General features: G+C 39.9%; 2 protein-coding genes across 2 annotated transcripts; both read left to right on the top strand.

Annotated features, from left to right (window-relative positions):
* Positions 1 to 118: 118 nt before the first annotated feature.
* On the top strand, positions 119 to 4,313 carry LOC115790512 (myelin protein zero-like protein 2; the record flags this gene model as incomplete). Its single annotated transcript, XM_030744308.1, has 3 exons — positions 119 to 307; positions 670 to 880; positions 1,193 to 4,313. Coding segments are annotated over 3 exons (576 nt in total), but the record flags the coding sequence as incomplete, so codon positions are not given.
* Positions 4,314 to 8,232: 3,919 nt separating this feature from the next.
* On the top strand, positions 8,233 to 20,805 carry mpzl3 (myelin protein zero-like 3). Its single transcript, XM_030744863.1, has 6 exons — positions 8,233 to 8,460; positions 12,291 to 12,457; positions 17,016 to 17,229; positions 18,123 to 18,279; positions 19,231 to 19,300; positions 19,527 to 20,805. The coding sequence occupies exons 1-6, from the start codon at positions 8,388 to 8,390 to the stop codon at positions 19,608 to 19,610; spliced, it is 765 nt and encodes a 254-aa protein (XP_030600723.1). The 5' UTR covers positions 8,233 to 8,387; the 3' UTR covers positions 19,611 to 20,805.
* The last annotated feature ends 282 nt before the right edge of the window (positions 20,806 to 21,087 follow it).

The following is a 21,087-nucleotide window of genomic DNA, read 5'->3' as shown; positions in this document are numbered from 1 at the left end:
TATTTTTGCATGTGCATTCCTGAGATTATTTTACTCACCATCTGTGGATGTATGTATGTATTGATTTTGCTCACTGTGTTTGGCATCCTGCCTTTCAAGCTAATTCTGCTGCTGCACTTTATACTCCCATGTTGCAGGTATGCTGCAGGTCAGTGGGATGCGTATATACACATCTGGGGAGGTTGAGGCGGTCAACGGGACAGATGTTCGTCTGAAGTGCACCTTCCAGAGCTCGTCTCCCATCAACCCCAGTGCCGTTGTCATCTCGTGGACCTTCAGACCACTTAAGGGAGGCCGAGAGGAGTCGGTGAGTGTATCTATGTCTGTGTGTTTGCAAAAAAAGTGAGAATAAACCACAAAACCTCCCTTATTGTGTCAAGGAGCATCCACCCCCTCAGCCAAGCAAGAGAGGAACCAGTGAGTCATCTGCCTCCCTGCAGAGCATTCAAGACAGCCAGTGTTTGTATACTTGTGTGTGTGTGTGCATATTGAGAATAGACAGAATGAGAAGTGGGAGATTTGGGTAAGTCTGGGCTTTTATTTTTCTTTCTTTGCTAGAGTAAAATGTCTTCCCTCTCCAGCAGCAGCAGCAGCCTCAGTCTGGTAACTTCTGACCAGTCACTGCCATCATTACCCTCATTGAATATAATCATCAAATTTCACTTGCAGATATTTCACTACCAGCAGAAACCATATCCTCCTGTAGACGGAATCTTTAGGAAGCGCATCGCTTGGGCCGGTGACGTCACAGGCAGCGATGCCTCCATCATAATTCGAGAGGTCAAGTTCACCTACAATGGCACTTACATCTGCCAAGTTAAGAACCCGCCCGATGTCCACGGCGCAGTTGGGGAGATTAAACTCAGTGTTGTTGCCACAGGTGAGCAGTTTGACATATTTCAGCATGCCAGCATATTTCCATCTCTACCTACATTACATCTCTCAAACACAGAGAGGACAACACCAGGTAAATGCCAGAGAAAATACAGTGTGCAATGGCACTTGTTTCAGTTTTGACTAAAGTTGTGGACTGACTGAGCCTCCCATCTCTAAAGATTTCCTTATAGTACTTAACAACAGCATACAGGAGACACATATTACAAAAGCACAATAAAATGCCTTTGAGCTGTGGCTATTTTGCCTTTTCAATTAAGCACTCTCAGTCTCCTGTTTCTCTGTGTATCACCTTCAGCCTCCTTCTCTGGACTTCTCTTGCTGGCATTGGCCATTGCAGCTGCCATCACCGGTATAGTCATTATTCTCCTCATCATCGCATCCTGCAGGAGGTGCAAGAGGAGGAGACAAAGGGAGCTGGAAGGGAATGAGGAGGCTCCACGCAAAGAGAGAAAAGACCCCACTGTGTGGTAAGAAAGAGACAAAGGGAGAGGAAAAGAAGAATCACACACTTTTTCTCCCATCCTCCATCTAACTCGGGGGGATCAGGGATTGTGGTCCTCCTTGCGGCCTGAGGTTCTTTTCCTATTGGATGCTTCGCTTTTTTTCTTTCTCTTCAACTGCAGTCTTTGGATCCCAGATTTGGACGAGTAATGGGCAGCTTTTACTAAGCAGACCTAAACGCAGAGCGTGCCTTTGTGTAGAAAGCAGTAGATACTGACCTTTAGCCAGTCTGCTGCGTATCACCATGCCCCTTTCTCAGAAAGGACTGTTTAATTGCTCCATCTTTTCCTGTTCGACTAAATGTGCTACCAAACACATTTCCTCTCTGGAGTGAATGTTGCGTAATGTAGAAGTAGAACAATGGTGTATTCCCACTGCCTACTTCCCTACTAATACATTTTAAACTCACATGTAGCAATGCACTTCAACACACATTTGTTATAGTAGTTCAGCAAACAATAGAAACAATACTACAATGTTTCCATTGAATTTCAAGCTTCTGTTGAATTCCTTTAATCACCATATGATGGGAATATTGTGAAACCCCACACAAAGCAGTTATTTCATTAGTCATGCATATACCGGCTGTCTGAGCCAGTCTACTGTGGTTCATGTGTGGCTGCAGGAGGATGCTGTTTTACTATTCTGTTTCATTTGTTTCACTACTGAAGATAAATTGCTGTATTTCTCTGACATTCTGTATTGATATTAACCTGATTTTATGACCAGTATAAAGTAACCAAGGTGCTCTCAAATAATCAAGACCTGATGAGTGCTTTGTTCGAGACAAACATTTTTATCTAGCACTTTTGTACAATTCTTTTTACTACCAACACCAAAACATTAATATTTTCTAAATTTCATTGAGAGACCTTTTGTTAAAAATATATTTTAACATTTTTAATGGCCTACTGTCTGTTTCAAACAATGAGCTATTTCATCAAAATACACCTTTTTCCAGGGCACTGGAGGCTTCTTTTCTCTCTGTCTTGGGTTTTCAGATCTCGCTGTAAAAGGTGCAATGATTTTTTTTATTTTTTTTTTACTATAAAAAACAGTGTTGTGATAACTTGCTGTAACCATCACACTACCCAGGCTCTCAAGGAAATTTGTTGCTTTCATTATGGTTGATTAGAGTTATACAAACTATATCTCTCTTCACAAAATATGTAGCAATGAAATTTCATCCAAATCAGAGAAGATGGGAGAGAAATTTTCACCCAACCTCTCATCTTTTTTTTGGGACAAATTATTCCTGTCGGATGCCAGCCCTTTGTCCTTTTTCCCCTCCATGTTTATAACTTATGCACATGTGCACATGTATGATTTATGAGTGTGCCATGCATGAATGCATATCGCTGTGTGTATACTACGTGCTGTGTTCCTCTCGCCTCCCTCCTTGTGGATGTCTTCCTTTCGCCTGTGTGTTTGTCCCAGCCACCCATCGAGGGCCGTCCGCCCCTACTTATCAGACGTCCATAGAGATTGCCAGTTCAGATGGCATAATCTCAGACCCCAGCTCCAGAGGACCCAGAGGAAGAAGACCGGAACTCGGATGGTGATGATGACGGTGACTGAGGAGAGACGGAAACACTGATGTGGAGCCAACCAGAAAGACAGCCAGACAGGGATGCCCTTGGATCTTGCTGTTGGGCCCAGTGGAGGCCAGATGAATAAAGTACTGCTGCTGAGGGGAAAACTGGCACAGTGTACAAAAAATGTGAGGAAAACTGAAGGTCTCAAACTTTCCAAACAAGAACAAAAAGATTAGAACAACACTTCTACAGAAGAGCAAAGATCAAACGTATAATAATTTTACTTGACAGAGTTCAGAAATATTCATATGTGGGAAGATATCCTGGATTTGTTAAATGAGAGGCTTTGGAACCCTGAAAACTCTTGGCTACAGTCCCAAAGGGAAGAGGGACACTTCGTAATCAATAAATCTCTGCTGGGTGAGATGTGGATCTTGTTACGTGTAGGAAGTCAATAGCAAAATCAACTGCACCAAGTAATTGCTTTCCATCCGTCCATCCATCCATCCATCCATCCATCCATCCATCCATCCATCCATCACTCTATGACAGCCTATCCCAGCTGTTATAGGGTGAGCGGCAGGGTACTGGTTGCCAGTCTCTCACAGGGCTACAGACGTGCAACCAATTTAATTAAAGATATTGGTATAAACTGTATTTAGGCAGACACCACTGCCACGATGAGCCATAAATGCAGATCTTTACTGCTCTGATGACACCTACAGCTTCTGAGAACTTTTGTTTTTCACTGTCTTAATGGAGAGTATCTTTTGGAACCTGTAGGATAATCTTTCACACAGTGGCTTTGTTTTACAGCTAAATGTCATTAAAGATAATGTACAGGAGGTCTTGCATTTCATTCAGCTCTGCACACCATCATGACGCCAGCCTGCGATTGCTCGCCAGAAGTAGCTCTATCCTGCTCATGTAGACTGAGATGGTTACAGTGAGTCAAATTAAAAAAGCATGAATGCAATGTTGCTGTCATTATCTCTGAAGGCCAAATATGTGATCAGTGAGCAAGCAACTTTGCGCACGCACCTGCCCCGAATGTTGTGTGGGAGTGCACAGTCAGACCTGAAAACCCTTTTGATTTCAAAATGTCCTTGAGAGCCTGTTTTTTTTTTTTTTTTTTTTCTCCAAGCGCCCGTGAATGCATCGTGTCTACTAACAACTGACTGTGCTGCCTGTCTTTCATCCCTGAGTGACAGAATTTTTTTGTTTGAATATTGAACACTGTTTATAGATCTTTATTTTATTTAGTTCTTTTGTAGATAAAAGCAGAACTATTTTATCATGTTGTTTAAAAATGTCATTATATGTATTTGTTATAGAGCTTTTATAAAGAAAATAATAATAATAAAAAAGATTTTCTAATAATTACGGCCTTTGACTCTTCCATTCAGTTTCAATGCACAATGAATGACACGAACATACAAACAATCACTTATAGCTTGGCATGATTTGATGGATGTCATCTATTATGTAAGAGAGAAATCTTGTTATCCAGCATTTATTATGCATCATTATCTTTAATGCATTAACTACAGTTGTGTGTTTATTGTGTGTCTATCTGGAGACCTTTGCGCTTGTTTACTTGTAAACATTAATGCAGTGAATCACTGTTTAATTTCTTACAGGTTCAATATGCTCATACCTGCCTTTGTCACTTCAATCGGGGTTTGTGTGCCGAATTCTGATTGGTCGTGGCTAAAAATGTATTACTCTATACGTTTGTGTGTATGTGTGTGTTTGGGAGCCTATTTGTGTGCACCGATCAAAGTCTGGCCACCTGGGTGCAGCGTTAGTTACTGAGTGACAGACTTTAACAGTGTGAGCAAGTCTGCATGGGGGGGGGGGGGGGGCAAAGGCAGGTTAGCTAAAACTGGAAAGAGGGAAAATTAGTTTTTGCAGGCTAAACAATTATATTTTGTTGTAAAAATGCCAACAATATTAATCAGCTGTGGATGTAGAAGGTGTTTAAATATTACAATAAATTGCTCAATGCCAATATTTGGAAACAATTTGACTTTCTAAAGAACTATTTATCCTCTTCACTGGATGCATCCCAAGCAGGCCAAATTTCAGCGAAATACACAAAACACTTTCAGGCAAATTAATTACACAACTCTCTGTGCTATCAATCTCTCCAGCCAGACAAACAGAAGCATGATGGGAAGGAGGGAAATACATTAAATTTACAATGCAGCTGTTGTTCCGAACTCCTCCCCTCTCCTGCTGATGAAGAGAAACACACTGTATGTGACTGAAGTGATTGATTTCTGTGTATCTACCTTTTGTGTATCCATCTGTCTTAACTCATTGAGAGCTAAACTCCTGAGAGAGGTGTTCTTAACCATTCCCTGCCTATGACACATTTAACATGACACATTTAACAAAGCATTGTCTTTCACAGTGTAATATTGCCACACACACCAAAAAATGTAAAAAGAGCAGAGTAATGTGTGTGCTGTTTAAAAGCGAACGGGAGAAATGATTTCTGCCTGTCTTGAACTCGCTCTCCATTCCTACTTGTGTTGCGCCTTGCTCCATTCGTCCTCCTTTCACTCTGCATTCCACACCTAGAGGTGGGCTGTACCTGGCATGATGTTGTAGAAGGATACCAAATTCCTTTGCACTCATTTGTGTGCGCACACACACAAAAACATCTGCACAATAAGTTACAGAAAGAGAGACAGAGGGCAAAACACTGTAATGCCATGTATCACCAAATATAAGACTGTGACAATTCTATTTGAGGCTGTATTTGTACACGCACACACACACACACACACACACACACACACACACACACACACACACACACACACACACACACACACACACACACACACACACACACATAATGCATTCATTTTAAAGGTGGAGAGTCAGCTTTATTCTCAGTGAGAGGTAGATCTTGTACAGCAGGGACTAATGTTGTACTTATTTGTGACAGCTTTGAGGAAAGAGTGCATCTGCATGTGAAACCTTTAACATTCAGCTTTTCACCAACCATTCAGTGCATATAAAACTGATGAAAAGACTGCAGGATTCTCATGTTTTTGTCTGGTGGATAATGGTTTCCATATGCCATCTGGCCCAGACAATTGAAATCACCTTTATTAGCCCCATCCCGTGTTGACAACAGAAGAACGGGCCTCTTGTCCACCAGAGTCACCAGAAAGCCAGCAAATGGGGACAGCCTTCATTGTGACTGAGAAGATTTCAGCTGAACCTGAGACCACACTACTGTAACCAGACAGAGAGCCCTTGTACTCATATGCACAATGCACAACAATATGCTCTGATATATGTGCACGTACCTGGGTAAAAGGCTATACTCGATCAGATTATGAGATATACTGTTGTTAACACAATATGGAAGGCATAAGTGGTCATTCCCTGGTAAGCTGGGAGTCCTGCAACTCAGCATCTATTCTAAAAGAGAAGTGGTTTCCCTGCCTCAGTGTGGGAACTGTTACATAATACTGTTAACAGATATGACACAAACACTGTACTTGTGAATGGATGAGGGAAGAGTAGGAAGCCGGCAGCCTGTGCCTCTCGTATCTGAGAGGGGAGACCAAAAAATTTGGGATCAATTTTGATTTTGCAATTCACCAACCAAAGTGGTTCTCAATCTTTTTTCCTGCAGAAAAGAAAAAATACAGTGGAAACTGCTGAATCTCCGTCCAAGGGTGATGAAACAGAGGCATGACTTTACACAAAATTCACCTCCACCGTGCCAGAATCGCACCATTTGTGCTGCTCGTGTGAACATTTTGAAGTTAGTTCACAGCTTACATGGCATAAAATCGGTTTGTTTGTGGCATGCTATTTAATTTGAATACAATTAAAGAGCAACATGCAAAGTAAGATTCTTCTTCTTCAGCTACTACAGTTCACCAGATTAGTCTACATAGATGGGGATTACTTGCAGAGAAAATTCGTGCCTTGGTGTATTCCCCCCAAGATACTGAGCTGCACATAACAGCTGCTACAAACACAGAATCATATTAATGCAAAAGGCTGATATATTACACGTACTATTTCAGAGAGCTAGAGCCACAGTAATAGAGGATGCTGCTCTCACACTGATGTGTCATAAAATGAAGTTATGCAGCACCATTACAGCAACACCGCTGCTGTCAGATTAGAGGAACAAAGGTCTCTGGCAGACCAGATGAATCTAAGAATGGAACTGACAATCCAGACCAAATAAAGAGACATACATCAAAAGATCTGGACAAACATGTAGTTGGAAGATAAAACATAGTATCCCAGTGAAACTAAACTGAGGCGAGAAAAACAAACCCCTACTCCCACTGGAGGTAATTACAGCAGTAAAAACATGAGATTGGGGACAGGGATAGTGGAGTAATATGCTTAGAAATTCCTGGAGAGGTCCCAGTAGAGCATCACTGGTTTGGGCTGGTTGGGGAGATAAGGCTGTCACACAGAGGAGACCCATGAGAGGCTAGAAGAGTTTATTGCAATTTAATGTGGTTTCATTTGGGCTCCACCACTGATGTCTGTTTTAAAAATATCAACACAACTATAATAAACATCTTTATTCTATTATTATTTAAAATTATCCTGCCTTAAATACACAACACATCATTTCAGATACACAGCCTTCTCATTTATTAGTGATAGAATGTATATACAGTCCTTAACAAATTTATTAGACCACCTTTCATATAAACAAAACAAAACAAACAATTCACGTTTTTATACCCAAATTTGTTGCGCCAAAAAGTGATGTTTGGCTGTGATGTTATGTTTGTTGCAATTTCTCTCTAAAAAAAAAAAAAAAAACACTTTTAATGTGAATCACCAGATTTTTACCCTGATAAATAAAGATTACATGTCACTTTGCCAAAAGGTGATTGCAGTGTTGTTTCTCGCTCAAAATGACTTTCACAGATTATAGGCCAAAAAGCCATTTACAGCAGTTTAAATACAGCCAACTGGGTTTTGGAAAATACTGAAAATCACTTTTTGGCAGACGATCACAGGCACACTGGACTGAAGTCAGAAATTAATCAAACACAACCTCAAAAACGATTTTTAAAATCTTTTTTCAGGAATGCAACTAAATAACTGTAATTTGGCATCTTAATCTAAATTAAAAATAAAATACTGTTTTACTGTTTTTGTTGTTGTAAAAGAGTAAATTTCAAACAATAATTATACCTTAGCAGGTGGATTAATTAACCCTCACAGAAAAAAAAAAAAAATTGAATTAAGTTTTACTCCCAGCGCGCCTTCAGCGCCACTTCCTGATACACCTGTTTGACAGGTAGGTGATCCCGCAAACGCAGTGGAGAGACTGAGTCATAATAAAATCGACTATGGACGGAATTTTACGGAAGCTTTGACGCAACTTTGGGCGGTTTTGTTTTCCCCACGCGAGTAGACAACCATTTCTTTTTGTCGTACAACTTTAAAATGTGTCGACCGCTCCGCAGGAACAGCGCTGTGAACGCGGTGCTGTTGGCGTGTTTGGTCTGCTGCTGTTTCGGTGAGTAAACCGAGCCGCGGCTCGGCTGTTTTTTCGCTGTGTTGAAGCTGAAGCCTACACAGACAGACACACACACACACACACACGGTCTGTGTCGCGTCGGGCACATTTTGGACTGGTAGGCTGGCACTGCCATTTACACTAGCCTCGGTCTTCTGTCGACAGTAACGTGTTAAACACAGGCCGCTTAGCCTTAAGTTGACTCCAGCTCGCCACTTTTAGTAGAACTCTACACGTTTCGTTTTCAGAGCTGCCAGGTAAATGCCCAAGGCAAGGCAGGCCTTCGAGCCAACACTGCCGTACACCTACTCCCTGTATTAGTTGTAGGTTATTTTTTAAGTCGTTTATAGCTTGTTAGTTTTAGAAATACTCAGAGTATATAATAAACTCAGTAAAGTAAACTCAGACAAATTTTAAGTCACTGTCACCTAATTAATGATTTCTTGTTGTGGTAGTCAGCCTAATAACTGACAGAGGCCTGCTACTGTACTGCAGGCACACAGGCTCAGCCCGTAATAATAACAGACCTTATTTTAAAACCAGCCATGGAGAGATTCAGACAGCTGGTATGCAGTAACTGGCTTTTGCCAGGCACAGTACAAACATGGCGCTGAACTGTGGGCAGCCTCTCTAAGCAGCTGACTTTTTTTTTTTTTAAGTGGTTGAAATAGAGTCATGGCTGCCGTGGGCAACAACAAAACAGGGAGAGATTGGTATAATTATTATTAGTCAAAAACAGTAAGCATGTCTGCCAGGATGTCTACAAACCCGCTTCTGTTGGGATGCTGTGAAAAATCTAAATAAAAACAGAATGCAAGGATTCACAAATCTCATAAACTCATCTTTTATTTACTATATATAACAAATCAAATGTTTAAACTGAGGAAATGTACCATATTAAGACAAATATTAGCTTGTTTTGAATTTGATGGCAGCCACAGGTTTCAAAAAGGTTGGGACAGATCCGTGTTTACCTGTACCTGTGTGGCATCCCCTCTTCTTTGAACAGCAGGCGATAAACATCTGGGAACTGAGGCGAGCAGCTGCTGGACTTCAGGGAGAGGAACGTTGTCCCATTCGTGTCTGATAGAGGATTCTAGCTGCTTAACAGTCCCGGGTCTTTTTTGTTGTATTTTTTCCTTATATGATGGACTAAATGTTTTCAGTTGGTGAAACTGGACTGCAGTCAGGCCAGTTCAGCACCTGGACTCTTCCGACTATGAAGCCATGCTGTTGTAATAGCTGCAATATGTGATTTTAGCATTGTCTTGCTGAAATATGCAAAGCTTTCCTTGATAAAGATGTTGTCTGATGGGAGCATGGGTTGCTCTAAAAGCTGCATATACCTTTCAGCACTGATGGTGCCTTTCCAGATGTGCCAATTCCTAGTACACCCCCATACCATCAGAGATGCAGGCTCTTTAACTGAGCAGTGATAACAAGCCAGAAAGCCTCTCTCCATGTTTTCCAAAAAGAATTTAAATTCATTATGACCACAGAACAATGTTCTGTTTTTACTCAGTGCATTTATTAACTTTGGCTCAGAGAAGAACCAGAGTAGTGCCTCTGTATCATGTTCAGGTATGGCTTCTTCTTCTTTGCATGATCGAGCTCTAACCTGCATTCATGGATGCCACGGTGAGCTGTGTTTCACTGACAGTGATTTCTGGAAGTGTTCCTGAGCCCATGCAATGATTTCCATTAAAAAAAAAAAAAAAAAAAAAAAAAAAAAAGGCATATTGTTTTTTTAATGCAGTGCTGTCTACAGACCCCAACGATCACGTGCACCTGATATTGATTCTTGGAATCTGTTGCTGATATTATGTACTGTAGAAGATGAGATATTCAAAGTTCACATTGAGGAGCATTATTGGGACATTAATCCAATAAAATTACTTTTTAGATGCAATTTTTTTTTTCGGACTGTCTGCCCAACTTCTGAGAAACTTTGCCTCTCTAAGATGCTCATTTCGTACCCAGTCATATTACTGACCTGTTGCCAATTAACCTAATTAGTTGTAAAACGTTCCTCCAGCTGTTTCTGTTTAGTACCACTTACTTTTCCAGCCTTCTGTTCCCATCTCAACTTTTTTGAGAAGTGTTGCTGCCATCAAAATCAAAATGAGCTAATAAATTTAATATTAAATAGTAAAATATCTCAGTTTTAAAAAATTATGTCTTCTGTGTTCTGTTGTCAATAAAATATGGGTTTATGAGTTTTGCAACTATTTACATTTTACACAGTGTCCCAGCTTTTATAGAATTGGGGCTCTACAAATAGATGAATGGCTTTTCCTTGCAGGGTTAGATACGGAGGACACACTATCAGTGTATTCAAGTCACCCTAAAGTCTTTGTAGATGAATTAGGCTGATTGGATCACTTCTGCTCATTTGTAACTTTGGCCTCATCATACTTCAGGGAGTGTCTGGTGGAAACTGGTGTCATTCTAATAAGATTGGTTATATCTGGTGATCACTTTATTTTACTTTTGGTAAATCCTTGGAGAAAAGGCATTTTGAGGATTTTTATTTTTTTTTGGAAATGATGAAGGGTTCTTCCTTTTATTTCCTCAAAAAGCAGTGTGTTAATGTCAGAGATAGCTGAAGTGGAAATGCAGTCAGTTTCACATTCTAACTTTGGCTTAACGAGGACAGTGACATACGCTTTTATTTATTTTATGTTCAGGCACATTTGGTCAGGCTGCTTATTAGTCTGCCAGTTAGTGTTTCAGTCTAAAATTTCTCAGCAGCTGTCACATGGATAGCCAGAATTTCATGATCCTTAGAGGATGTGAATTTGTACTTCAGAGTGAAAATACTTTGACAATTGCTGCATTAAAAATGGCTCAGAGTCCCTTGTGAACCATTTCTGATCATGTTGGTGATCCTCAAAATTTAGTGTAGTGCCACCAGCAGCAGTTTGGGCATTTATTGGAATAACTGTGTGTGTGAACCACAGCAGCAGGTTGGCTTCTGTCGTTCTGAACAAATCATTTTGGCAAAGCTGCTGGCTAGATTGCTGTGAAATTTGCCACAGATCCCAAAAGCCCTATTAGGATAAATGGAACTGATTTTAGTGTGACTTTTTATGTAGTGTCACATCAGGCCAAACTTTGCACTTGGTTTTTACTGCTAATTAACAATCAACATGTTATAGATACTGAATAGGGTAAAAATTCAGAGCTTGCAGCACAGTCTGTACGCTATAGCTGAATTCAGTCATCAAGGATACAACTGCTGTGTATCCAGTGTTTGTGCAAATGATCCTTTTGCAGAAGAAGCCATTAATTATTTTTTTTGTTTATAGGTATATTTGAGCAGTTTGTTGTGGACAGTGCTGATGTTTGAAGTAAAGAGATAACAATGAAAAGCCATCTAGAGAGAGACAGGGACAGAGCTTGATCTGCAGCTGAAGTCTCTTGAGAGACAAATGTAAAGCGAGATCTGTCACATTCAACAAGAGACTCTGATGAGCAACTTGTATTCGAATGCCACTCAGTTCTGTGTCTACCCAGAGGACTTTGCTGTGCTGACACTTTAATGTTGCCATGGTGCGAGCACATTTGTAGATGCTGTCAGGCTTTTTATTTACTTAACTTAGCACATAAAGTGAGTAAATTTCCTTACTTTTTGTGCTAAGTTGTTTTTGTAGTAAGTGGGTAAAACATCACTCACATCGTGTTCTCCGTGCTTTCTTTTTTTCTTTCCTCCTTTACACATAAATATGTGAATCTTCTCATACAACACACATTTTTGTTTTGTTGCTTCCTTCCCTGATCAATGACTCTTTCTCTTCTTCTTTTTGTCTTCTCTAATATTTCACCTCCAGGCCCTTCCCCGGTCTCCTCCATCACAGTGAATACTCCATCAGAGCTCCATGCAGCAAAAGGAGATGCTGTCACATTGTCCTGCACATTTATTTCCACAAGTAGTCCAACCAGTAAGATGACTGTTAACTGGTCTTATCGACCCCAGAGTGGAGGCCCACCAGTGTCAGTAAGTATAATTTCATAAGAATTAACTTTTAAGACAATACATTTTCTATAACACCTCTGACTCATTCTTTTACACATTGAATGATATGATAATTGAATAAGAACAAATAATACCGGTACTGTGCACCAGCTGAATGTAGATGCCAGTTTAAAGTATTAGTCTGCAAAAGACAAGCTTATAGAGAGATCAAAGCGATGATCCCAGTACTGACATTAGTTACTGTACTAACTAATGATTACTATAATGTCACATGAAAATTAGAAGACCATGACTGTAGTTTGGTGTCTTTTTGTTTCCGTCACAGGATAATTAGATTATTGTTTTCGAAAACTGATTTTTCTATGCCAACAGTTCGGATTCATTTATTGGTGGCTGGTTGTTTGGTAATAGTCGCCTGAATATTTTAAAAAATATTTCGGGCTACCGGTAAGACAAAATCATTGTTTTTATTTTCATCCATTGTGTTTCTACTTGCTCTACATTGACAGACTAGCAAACTTTCAAGCTCTTTACTGTATTTCCATGCATGCTTGTGTGTTTAAATAAATCACTGCTCCTATTTCCCATTTTCCTAACTCTCTCTCTATCTATCTATCTATCTATCTATTGATCTATCTAAAAGGAGGGTTGGTGTAAGACTTTTGCACAGTACTGCACTACTTCTGGAACTGCTGGGCAATATAGCGTCTACTTCCAATTTACTTTTAGGACCGCACACAGACATTGTTCATTTTATAGGCTTGTGACATCCATTGCCACTTTGCACAAACACTCGTTTGAATATGTGGTTACTGTAATTTGCATTCTTGACCAGCTTGAGTTCTCTTGGTTTCTGAACCTACCTTTGTACCTTCTGTGATAGCAGCAACTTTAGTTATACTAAACACATCTGATTTATGAGCCTCACTGAAAAAATGTCCAGGTTAATGTTTCAGTCCATCCTTTGTATCTTTCCAAGGCTTCCCCGGTAAATCCCAGTAAGTGAGCTACCTTAATACCCCTCCTCATTTGATGGAATTGTGGTCTTGTTCAAAATGCATTGAAATGTATCCATCCAAACCCATAGCTGCACTCAATCCTCGAAGTGTGGCTTGAGTTTCACTGACCAGTCCACTGGAAGCACACCACATCATTTAAGCAGTTCCATTTGTACTTTAAGATAGCCATCAAGTGTGGTTCTGTATAATTGCATTTGGACTGTGAGAATCCATAGTGTGGTAGCTACAACCCTGTATGCAACCATTTCCTATAGGAGCATTTGGAGTAAAGTGGAGGCTAATGCTTTGTGGCTTTGCTGATATTTTGCTGGTTCACTCATTAAGATGTAGTTGTGTGGAGGAGGTGGTCCATGTTATATTGATATTGGGGTGTCAGTCTGCAAATAGCATGGCATTGCTTCACAAAGGCACACAGCTGTTGGTAAAAAAAAGAAAAAAAAAAGGTGAGTCAGCTGCTTCCTGACAACAAAAGGTGCCCACTTTTCCTTCACTTCATCCTAACTAGCTTGGGTTATTTTATTACAGCTAAATTAAAAAGAGGCAGAGTCCTTATACAACCTGTAGATAGAAATAAAAATGAGAACCTTCCAGACTTGGTTCTAAGCCTTAATTTATTTCCCATCCAATTTCATTTGCAGTTTTTGCTGGTTTATTGGCCTGTGTGTCCCTGCTCGTATATCATGCTGGGAGAGGCCATGAATAAGCATGTGAAAACCTCTATCAGAAAATACAATTTTGCTGCCAAAGCTTTAGTGTCAATCTGAATTGCTGCAGTGCTTCAGTGGCTTGCATAATTACCTCAGTCCTGATGAGAATTAATTTTGTAGATTGGAGAAGAGAGGCTGAATGTTCAATCAAATATCAGTGGAAGCTGATGGTAATTGAAGGATTTGGCAATTGAGTTTTGCTGAATAATGTTACATTAAAATCTATTATTATGATCTAAAACTTTAGCTGCTGTTAAGTTTGTCAAGTCAGTGGAAGCATTTGTTTAAAATGTGGGTGGTTTCAGTTGGAAACGGTCCTCCTTCCTTAGTCATACTGCAGCGTCTCTCATGAATTTAAAAGTACCTTTGGGTCTAATGTTTGTTTTCAGACTGAGCAGAGTCTAGTATTCACTGATTTCAAGCCGCTCTCATGTATGCTGAGCTCTGCCAAATTTTAAATGATCAACCAAGAGTGAATAAGACAGATATGACTGGCTTTATCTCTGCCAGGCCCACAGTCAGTCTCTCAGAAACATGTAGCTGATGGCGACACGGCTGTAAAAGCATAAAACCTTATCGGTTAGTAATTGTCCGGGTCATTCTGTGGTTTGCCTTTTTCCTGTCTCAATTAATTGTGAACGCCTTGCACAATTATCTTTGTTGACAGTATACACAGGGTTTTACACACTTCATGCAGTAAATGTATAAAAATCAAATGAGACAAACATTTGTGCCCAGTCTTGATTTTTAAAAAGTAAATATTGTTCTGTGGCAGTGCTGGCACACTTTTTAGCTTGTGAAGCACATTTGAAACTTGTTTTTTAATATGTTCATTCATTTTTATTTTGATGTGCTGGTGTTGTTTAAATTTCAGCAAAGGGAGGGGTTATATTTAGGTTTTCTAGAGCTTTGTGATTTGTTGCCCAGGATAACACGAAGCACAAAGAACCACCACATAAATGGCTTAGGTTATCTCTGCTACCGTACTATTGAGTGCACTGCTTGTCATTATTTCTGTATTGACTCAAACGTGTCTGGTTTTTGAGTTGTAGAAAATTATATATCTGTCTTGCGGTCACTACAGACACATTCATCTATATTTGTATTGGATATTGGAGACTCGATAGGTTAGATGAGCTGAGCTGATCTGTTTATTTTATTTCTGTTCTGTGTTTAAATAGCTGTGTGTCAGGAACATAGCACAATTGCTAGAAGGACAGCTAAGGCCTCAGTCACACAGGCTTAGAGACCAGCTAGCAACCACATCACAACATCTGGTTGCTTTTGTAAGATGTGTATTCCCCAACTGGTTGGCAACTGTCGCCAGATGCTGCACCAAAAACATCTGTGTGATTGCTTTGGTTGTTAGCAGGTTGGTGGGGTCGCCTGTCATTTGCGTGAAAGACGACACCTTACCTGCAAACAACTCCCTTTTATTCTCCAAGCAGTTTGCAATGCAAACCAGAGACTTTTTTATATTCTGTTCAGATTAACACTTGTTGAAAAGTTTTTATTTCACTTACAGGAACTTTACAAGTTGTTGTCATCTTGTTTTATATCCTCTTCACCTGTCTGCTCTACTCTGTGTGTGACAAAGTAAAACTGAGAGCAGAGAAAGTGGAGAATGGTGTGACTATGAATAATAATATTTAAGTCAAACCTGGTTTTGCTGTGGAGACAAAAGCATGATTTTCAGTTTGTTACTCACATTTTCCCCCCAGTATTGGATTAGTACTTGGTGTCAGTCATGTACCCAAAGCGAGGGTATCTGCATTGGTCAATTTATGGGTATCCGGACTCAAAAGGGTGGATCAGTGCAGTCCTAGAGCTCACAGTGAGTAATAGTTTTTAGGCATGTGTTGTCTGTGATCAGAGTGAAGACATCATTGTGAGTCCTTGGTATCCGTGTTCCCCGTGGTTGTCAACTTGGAAAAAGCCTCCAGAACATAATCTGAGCATCGGAGATTCTTTTCAAATAGAGTCCAAGTTTTTTCCTTTTTAACGATTCAAGTTGGTGCCGTTTTAAAAACACACAATTCAGTAAGGAGTACAATATACAGGATAAATAAGAACAAATACTCTGTTACCCTTTTCCTGTTCATGTTTTTGTATGTTTTGTTTGTTTACCTTTATTATCATGTTTTTTTTTCTCTCTTTCCCAATTCTATGCTTTTCAGTGTGTCATAAACTTATTAAAGCACACATTCTGCACTCTTAGGTTACTCTGTGCAAAACATGTTCTGTCGTGTTTACACATTTTTAACCCCCCCCCTTCCCTTTTCCACCCACACACATACACACAACACACTCATTCTCCGGATGTCATGTTGTAGAGAGGTCTGTGTCAGCTTGATGTGGGAGTGATAAAAGGGATGGAGTTTGTTGTTGAAAGCAGACTGATGTGGTAAATGTTGAACGCAGAGGTAAATTCAGTTGTGAGACTCCTGCAGAATTGTGCGCTGGGATGAATGTCCTTTGGGAGTTGCTGGATTTTATTCATATTTCTCAGACTGAACAAGGAGCCCTCTTGCTTCTTGTCAACCATGTTGCCTGAAGAAAGATGTCCAACCACCATCTGTTTCTCCAGACAAGTTAGTTTTGCAAGTGATTAGTGCTATTACGTGCTCTCTGAACAAGAAAATGATCATTAATTTACACGATTCTTAGGCATTACTCTTCTGATGCGGCCACAGTGGGGTAAAAAAATGTGCAATGCATAACCACGTTTCACTGCGCTGCATTCGTCCCGCATCACTTTTCAACCTTGCTCAGGGCCATTTAACCACACCTCTATCTGCATGTGTGTGTATCTGTGTATATATAAAGATGGAAGATGTTTTCTTCTCCTTTCAGTTTTTCCACTTCTACTCACGGGCATACCCTACAACGGAGGGTCAGTTCAACGGTCGCATCCGGTGGCAAGGAAGCCCTGCGCGTGGGGATGCCTCCATCTTGCTTATCAATGCCACACTGAATGACAACGGGACCTATGCGTGCACAGTCAGAAACCCTCCTGATGTCCACGGGTCCACAACTTCTCACACTGTGCTTACTGTCACACCAAAGGGTAAGATGCTAAACAGGAATCAGAGCATATATATTTTCTTCTTTTGTTTGTCCTGATTTTAATTCAGCTGTCTGGATTTGGTACTTCTCATGATGAGTTGTATACTGTGTGGAGACACGGGGCTGATAGAGGAAAGGTTTAAAATTCCACTGCCAGCCGCATATTTTAATGGATGGCAGTCTAATCCAAACATCCGTGTTGTGTTTATGTAAAGCTGTCATGATTTAAGCATTTCAGCTCACTTGTATTAACCTGCTTCAGCCGTGAGTTGACTGTAGCTGGTTAGAGGATGACTGGAGGGTATTTTAAGGTACTTCTAAACCTTAGGTTAGAAGGAAAGATTGAAACCACTCTTGTGTGTGCAGTTTGTGTTTAACTCTGGTGCGTAAAAGCACTGCTAAAGCTAACGATCGTGATATCCTGTTTGTTTATTTCCTATCTGGGAACAGTTGCCACGCAACCAGGAAGTTCCTGATCTCTGCCAGGGAAGAGTCTGGCACGTAGCCCCCGCTGTAATGGCGAATTGTTTTTTTTTTTTTTTTACCTTTTGGGTAAAGACAGGCAGGCTGTTTCTAATCAACTGTTGGAATCAGCTGCATATTTATTGTACAGATGTGAGCCATTTATCATATTATTTCATCTCTTCTCTGCAGGAATGTTAGAGTATTTTGTTGTTGTTTCCACTGAATGTCATGTTTTCCCTGCTGTCATCAAGTGCATTGTGGCACTTGTAGAGCTGCTGTGTATACTATGTATAGAGTTTATGGTCTGTGTGACAGTGTCGGTATATGTGATGAATGCCAAGTGCAGGCTGGTATCACATCGCATGGATGTGCGATCATAAACATGTTACCGTGTGCCTGATGACCTCGCATTCTCCTCCTCCTCCTCAGCGGTCAGGATTCGCTTCTCGGATGTTGCAGTCCTCCTCGCTTTCGTCCTCCTCCCGTCTGCTATCATCACCCTCGTTCTTCTTGGACAGATGCTATGTCCCAGGAAAAAGCGTAACCAATCAAAGGCCTACAGGTCACCCATAGAGGTCACAGAGGGGTGAGTAATACTGTACATTCTGCCAGTCACTTGCCTCCAGCGAATAAAGATTGCCATGGCAGGTGATGGATGGATTGAGGGTTATAGACATGTTTCTTAATGTCAATTTAATGAAGTTTAAACATGAATCTAAGTCTGATTCTAGGAAGTTGCTCTCAGTCAGTCTTTAATTGACTCCTCTGCAGGCTGATTTGTAATGCAACACTGGTACTTTGTGTGATTAGAGGTCAGATGGGATTTCAGGCAGTATTTGCTTGTTTTTAACTGGTTTCATACAGGGAAATACATTTGAAACAAGTAATTTCTTGCATTAGATGTTTTAATTTGTCACAGGTGCTTTAGGAACTTTAGACATTTATTGTTTTTATTATTAATTAAAGAATAGGCCGTTTATGTTTTGACTGCTTTGTAGATTCATATTTACTTAAATTGTTATTGTCATTATTAGCATTTTTTTAAAAACTGCTTTCTGTTTGTCTTGATAAAATCCTGTGACCTAAAGGGACTCTCTACAGAAGCATCAGAATGACATATCAATGACAACCACAACAGTGACCTGACAACTGAGGCAGCTAGTAGGGAAACATTAGACATAAAGACCAGGGGGGAGCTAATAGTCCACTATTAAATTTATGGTAGATGGCAGTGTTTGCTCAGATGAAGGGGGAAAAATGCTAAACTGAGTCTTCAAATATAGTTTGGCAGCTGATAATATACCTTTACTGCTGCCCAAGTAAAGTCTGAGTGTGGGAAACGCTGACATAAGTGAAAACAAATGAGCCTCAGTCGAAGAATTAATCTTTTTATTGGGGTTGAAAGGAGAATATCCTCATCTAGACCTCTTTGAGACATGCAAATCATGTGTCGAAACAGCGTAGACAAGTTTTTCCTTTGTAAATGTGTGATTATCTCATTGCTGACTGTCTTTTCTGTCCATTCTGCATTCATCAGAGAGGAATATGGCATCCCAGGACATGCAGCCAAAGAAAAAAGGATCACATGCTGTGACCTATATCTGATGGTACAGTACAGATTTTAACTGTCTTTCAAGCCATAAATAAGCTACTGAGACATGTCTGTCAGATAAATTTCACGATTCATTTTACAGTACATGACCTTGATGTCTGACAGCAGGACTTTGGGGTTTGCAAAGTATTGATTCTCTTTTTTCTGTGTAGTTGTTCTTTGTCTTTGTGTACCTGTCTATAAGTATTTTTATTGATCTCTCCTTTTCTGCTCTCTTCCAGGACCCAGATGAGCATGAATATTACTTGCAAGAGTTAAAAAAGAGGCGTACCATAGATGAAGGCTATGCTGAATCTGGCTTCTAGAGAACCATGGTGGTCAGGAGATCTAACTGCAACCTTGGGACCTGGTGCTTTGTAGGAAATCAGTGCTGGATTTGTAGCTTCTTTGCCACAGTCCACCACTCAGCCACTCCACCACTTGGTGATGAGATTTGCTTTTTTGTGGTGAACCCCGTTTAAAAAATACTCCATATATTTAACACTATGCAAATAATTTGGTTTTCTTTTTTGAATCCCCAAGCTTCTACAAACATTTTTAGGCTGTTTTGGCTGTTTTTACACCATGGAGCTGGGGGAAAAAAGACAAATCTAAACTCCCAAGTCTGTGGGATGAATATGATATGTTCTTTTTATACTGTGTGCACACAATAGCACAATGGCTGGTACTGTTTGGACAGGGGCAAACTGACATTGTGTATGTAAACACAAAGAAAGTACTATGTATATTTTTATGTCTTAATGATTTACATGTTTTTTTTTTTTTTGTTGACAGAGATGCTTTTTTTTTTTTTCTTCTAATTTATTGCCTCCATCAGAGTGGCTCTATGAAATTTGTCAGTATCTCTTCAGCTCATGTGGAATATTTCTGTTATATGATTAATATTTATAGAAAAATAAATAGTTTAATTTTGAACATTAGCTGAGACCACTTGCACGCTATTTATAGGTTACACTGTCTTTGCAGTATGTTTTCAGTACTCTGTATTACACTACCAATTCCAGCGATAACTATACATGTGAGCTTAGTCAGTTTTTGCTGTGCTTTACTGTGGATGTGGATATATTATGTGATAACAAGTTTGAATGTTGGTTTTGGATGCACAGCATGCTTTTGCAGCTTTTCTTTTCCTAAACAGATTGAGCTGATTCTGTTGTCTTCGTGAGAAGATCTCCTTAATAATGTTTGTACTCAATATAATATAAAGAAGTTTTTATTGTTATAATTATTAAAGTGATAGATTTTCTTTCAGCTTCAACTGAGACAATTTGATGTTAAAGTTCATGGCAAACCAGCCGTCCCCCCTTTGTTTGGTCTGCTGCACTATTCATGAATGGATCTCTTCGACTATTCATGAACGTTCTTGAATATTCCTTTAAAAACTCTAAGGACATGCTGGAGTCTTGGAACTTCACTTGCAAATTGTGGTAGCGTCTGTCTCCTCTATACAGTTGCGGGCCATGAGAGACATGAAAAGACCCAATAAACAGTCACCAGTGAAACACAAAGCGATAAGTCCTCATTCTGTCTCATTTCTTTTCTATTTCTCAGTCTGCTCATTCATGTCCTCTAGGTTTTAATAATTCACACACTGCTGTGGTGAAACAATTATCATTCCTGCTTCATCTGAACTGCCATGGCAACAGCTTACTCAAATGAAGCAGGGCAAAAAAATGTGTGTGTGTGTGTGTGTGTGTGTGTGTGTGTGTATATATATATATATATACACTGCTCAAAAAAATAAAGGGAACACTCAAATAACACATCCTACATCTGAATGAA

The sequence above is a fragment of the Archocentrus centrarchus genome, chromosome 13, assembly GCF_007364275.1.
Source record: "Archocentrus centrarchus isolate MPI-CPG fArcCen1 chromosome 13, fArcCen1, whole genome shotgun sequence".
Classification (NCBI taxonomy): Eukaryota; Metazoa; Chordata; class Actinopteri; order Cichliformes; family Cichlidae; genus Archocentrus; species Archocentrus centrarchus.
This window is presented reverse-complemented; position numbering and strand designations above follow the sequence as displayed.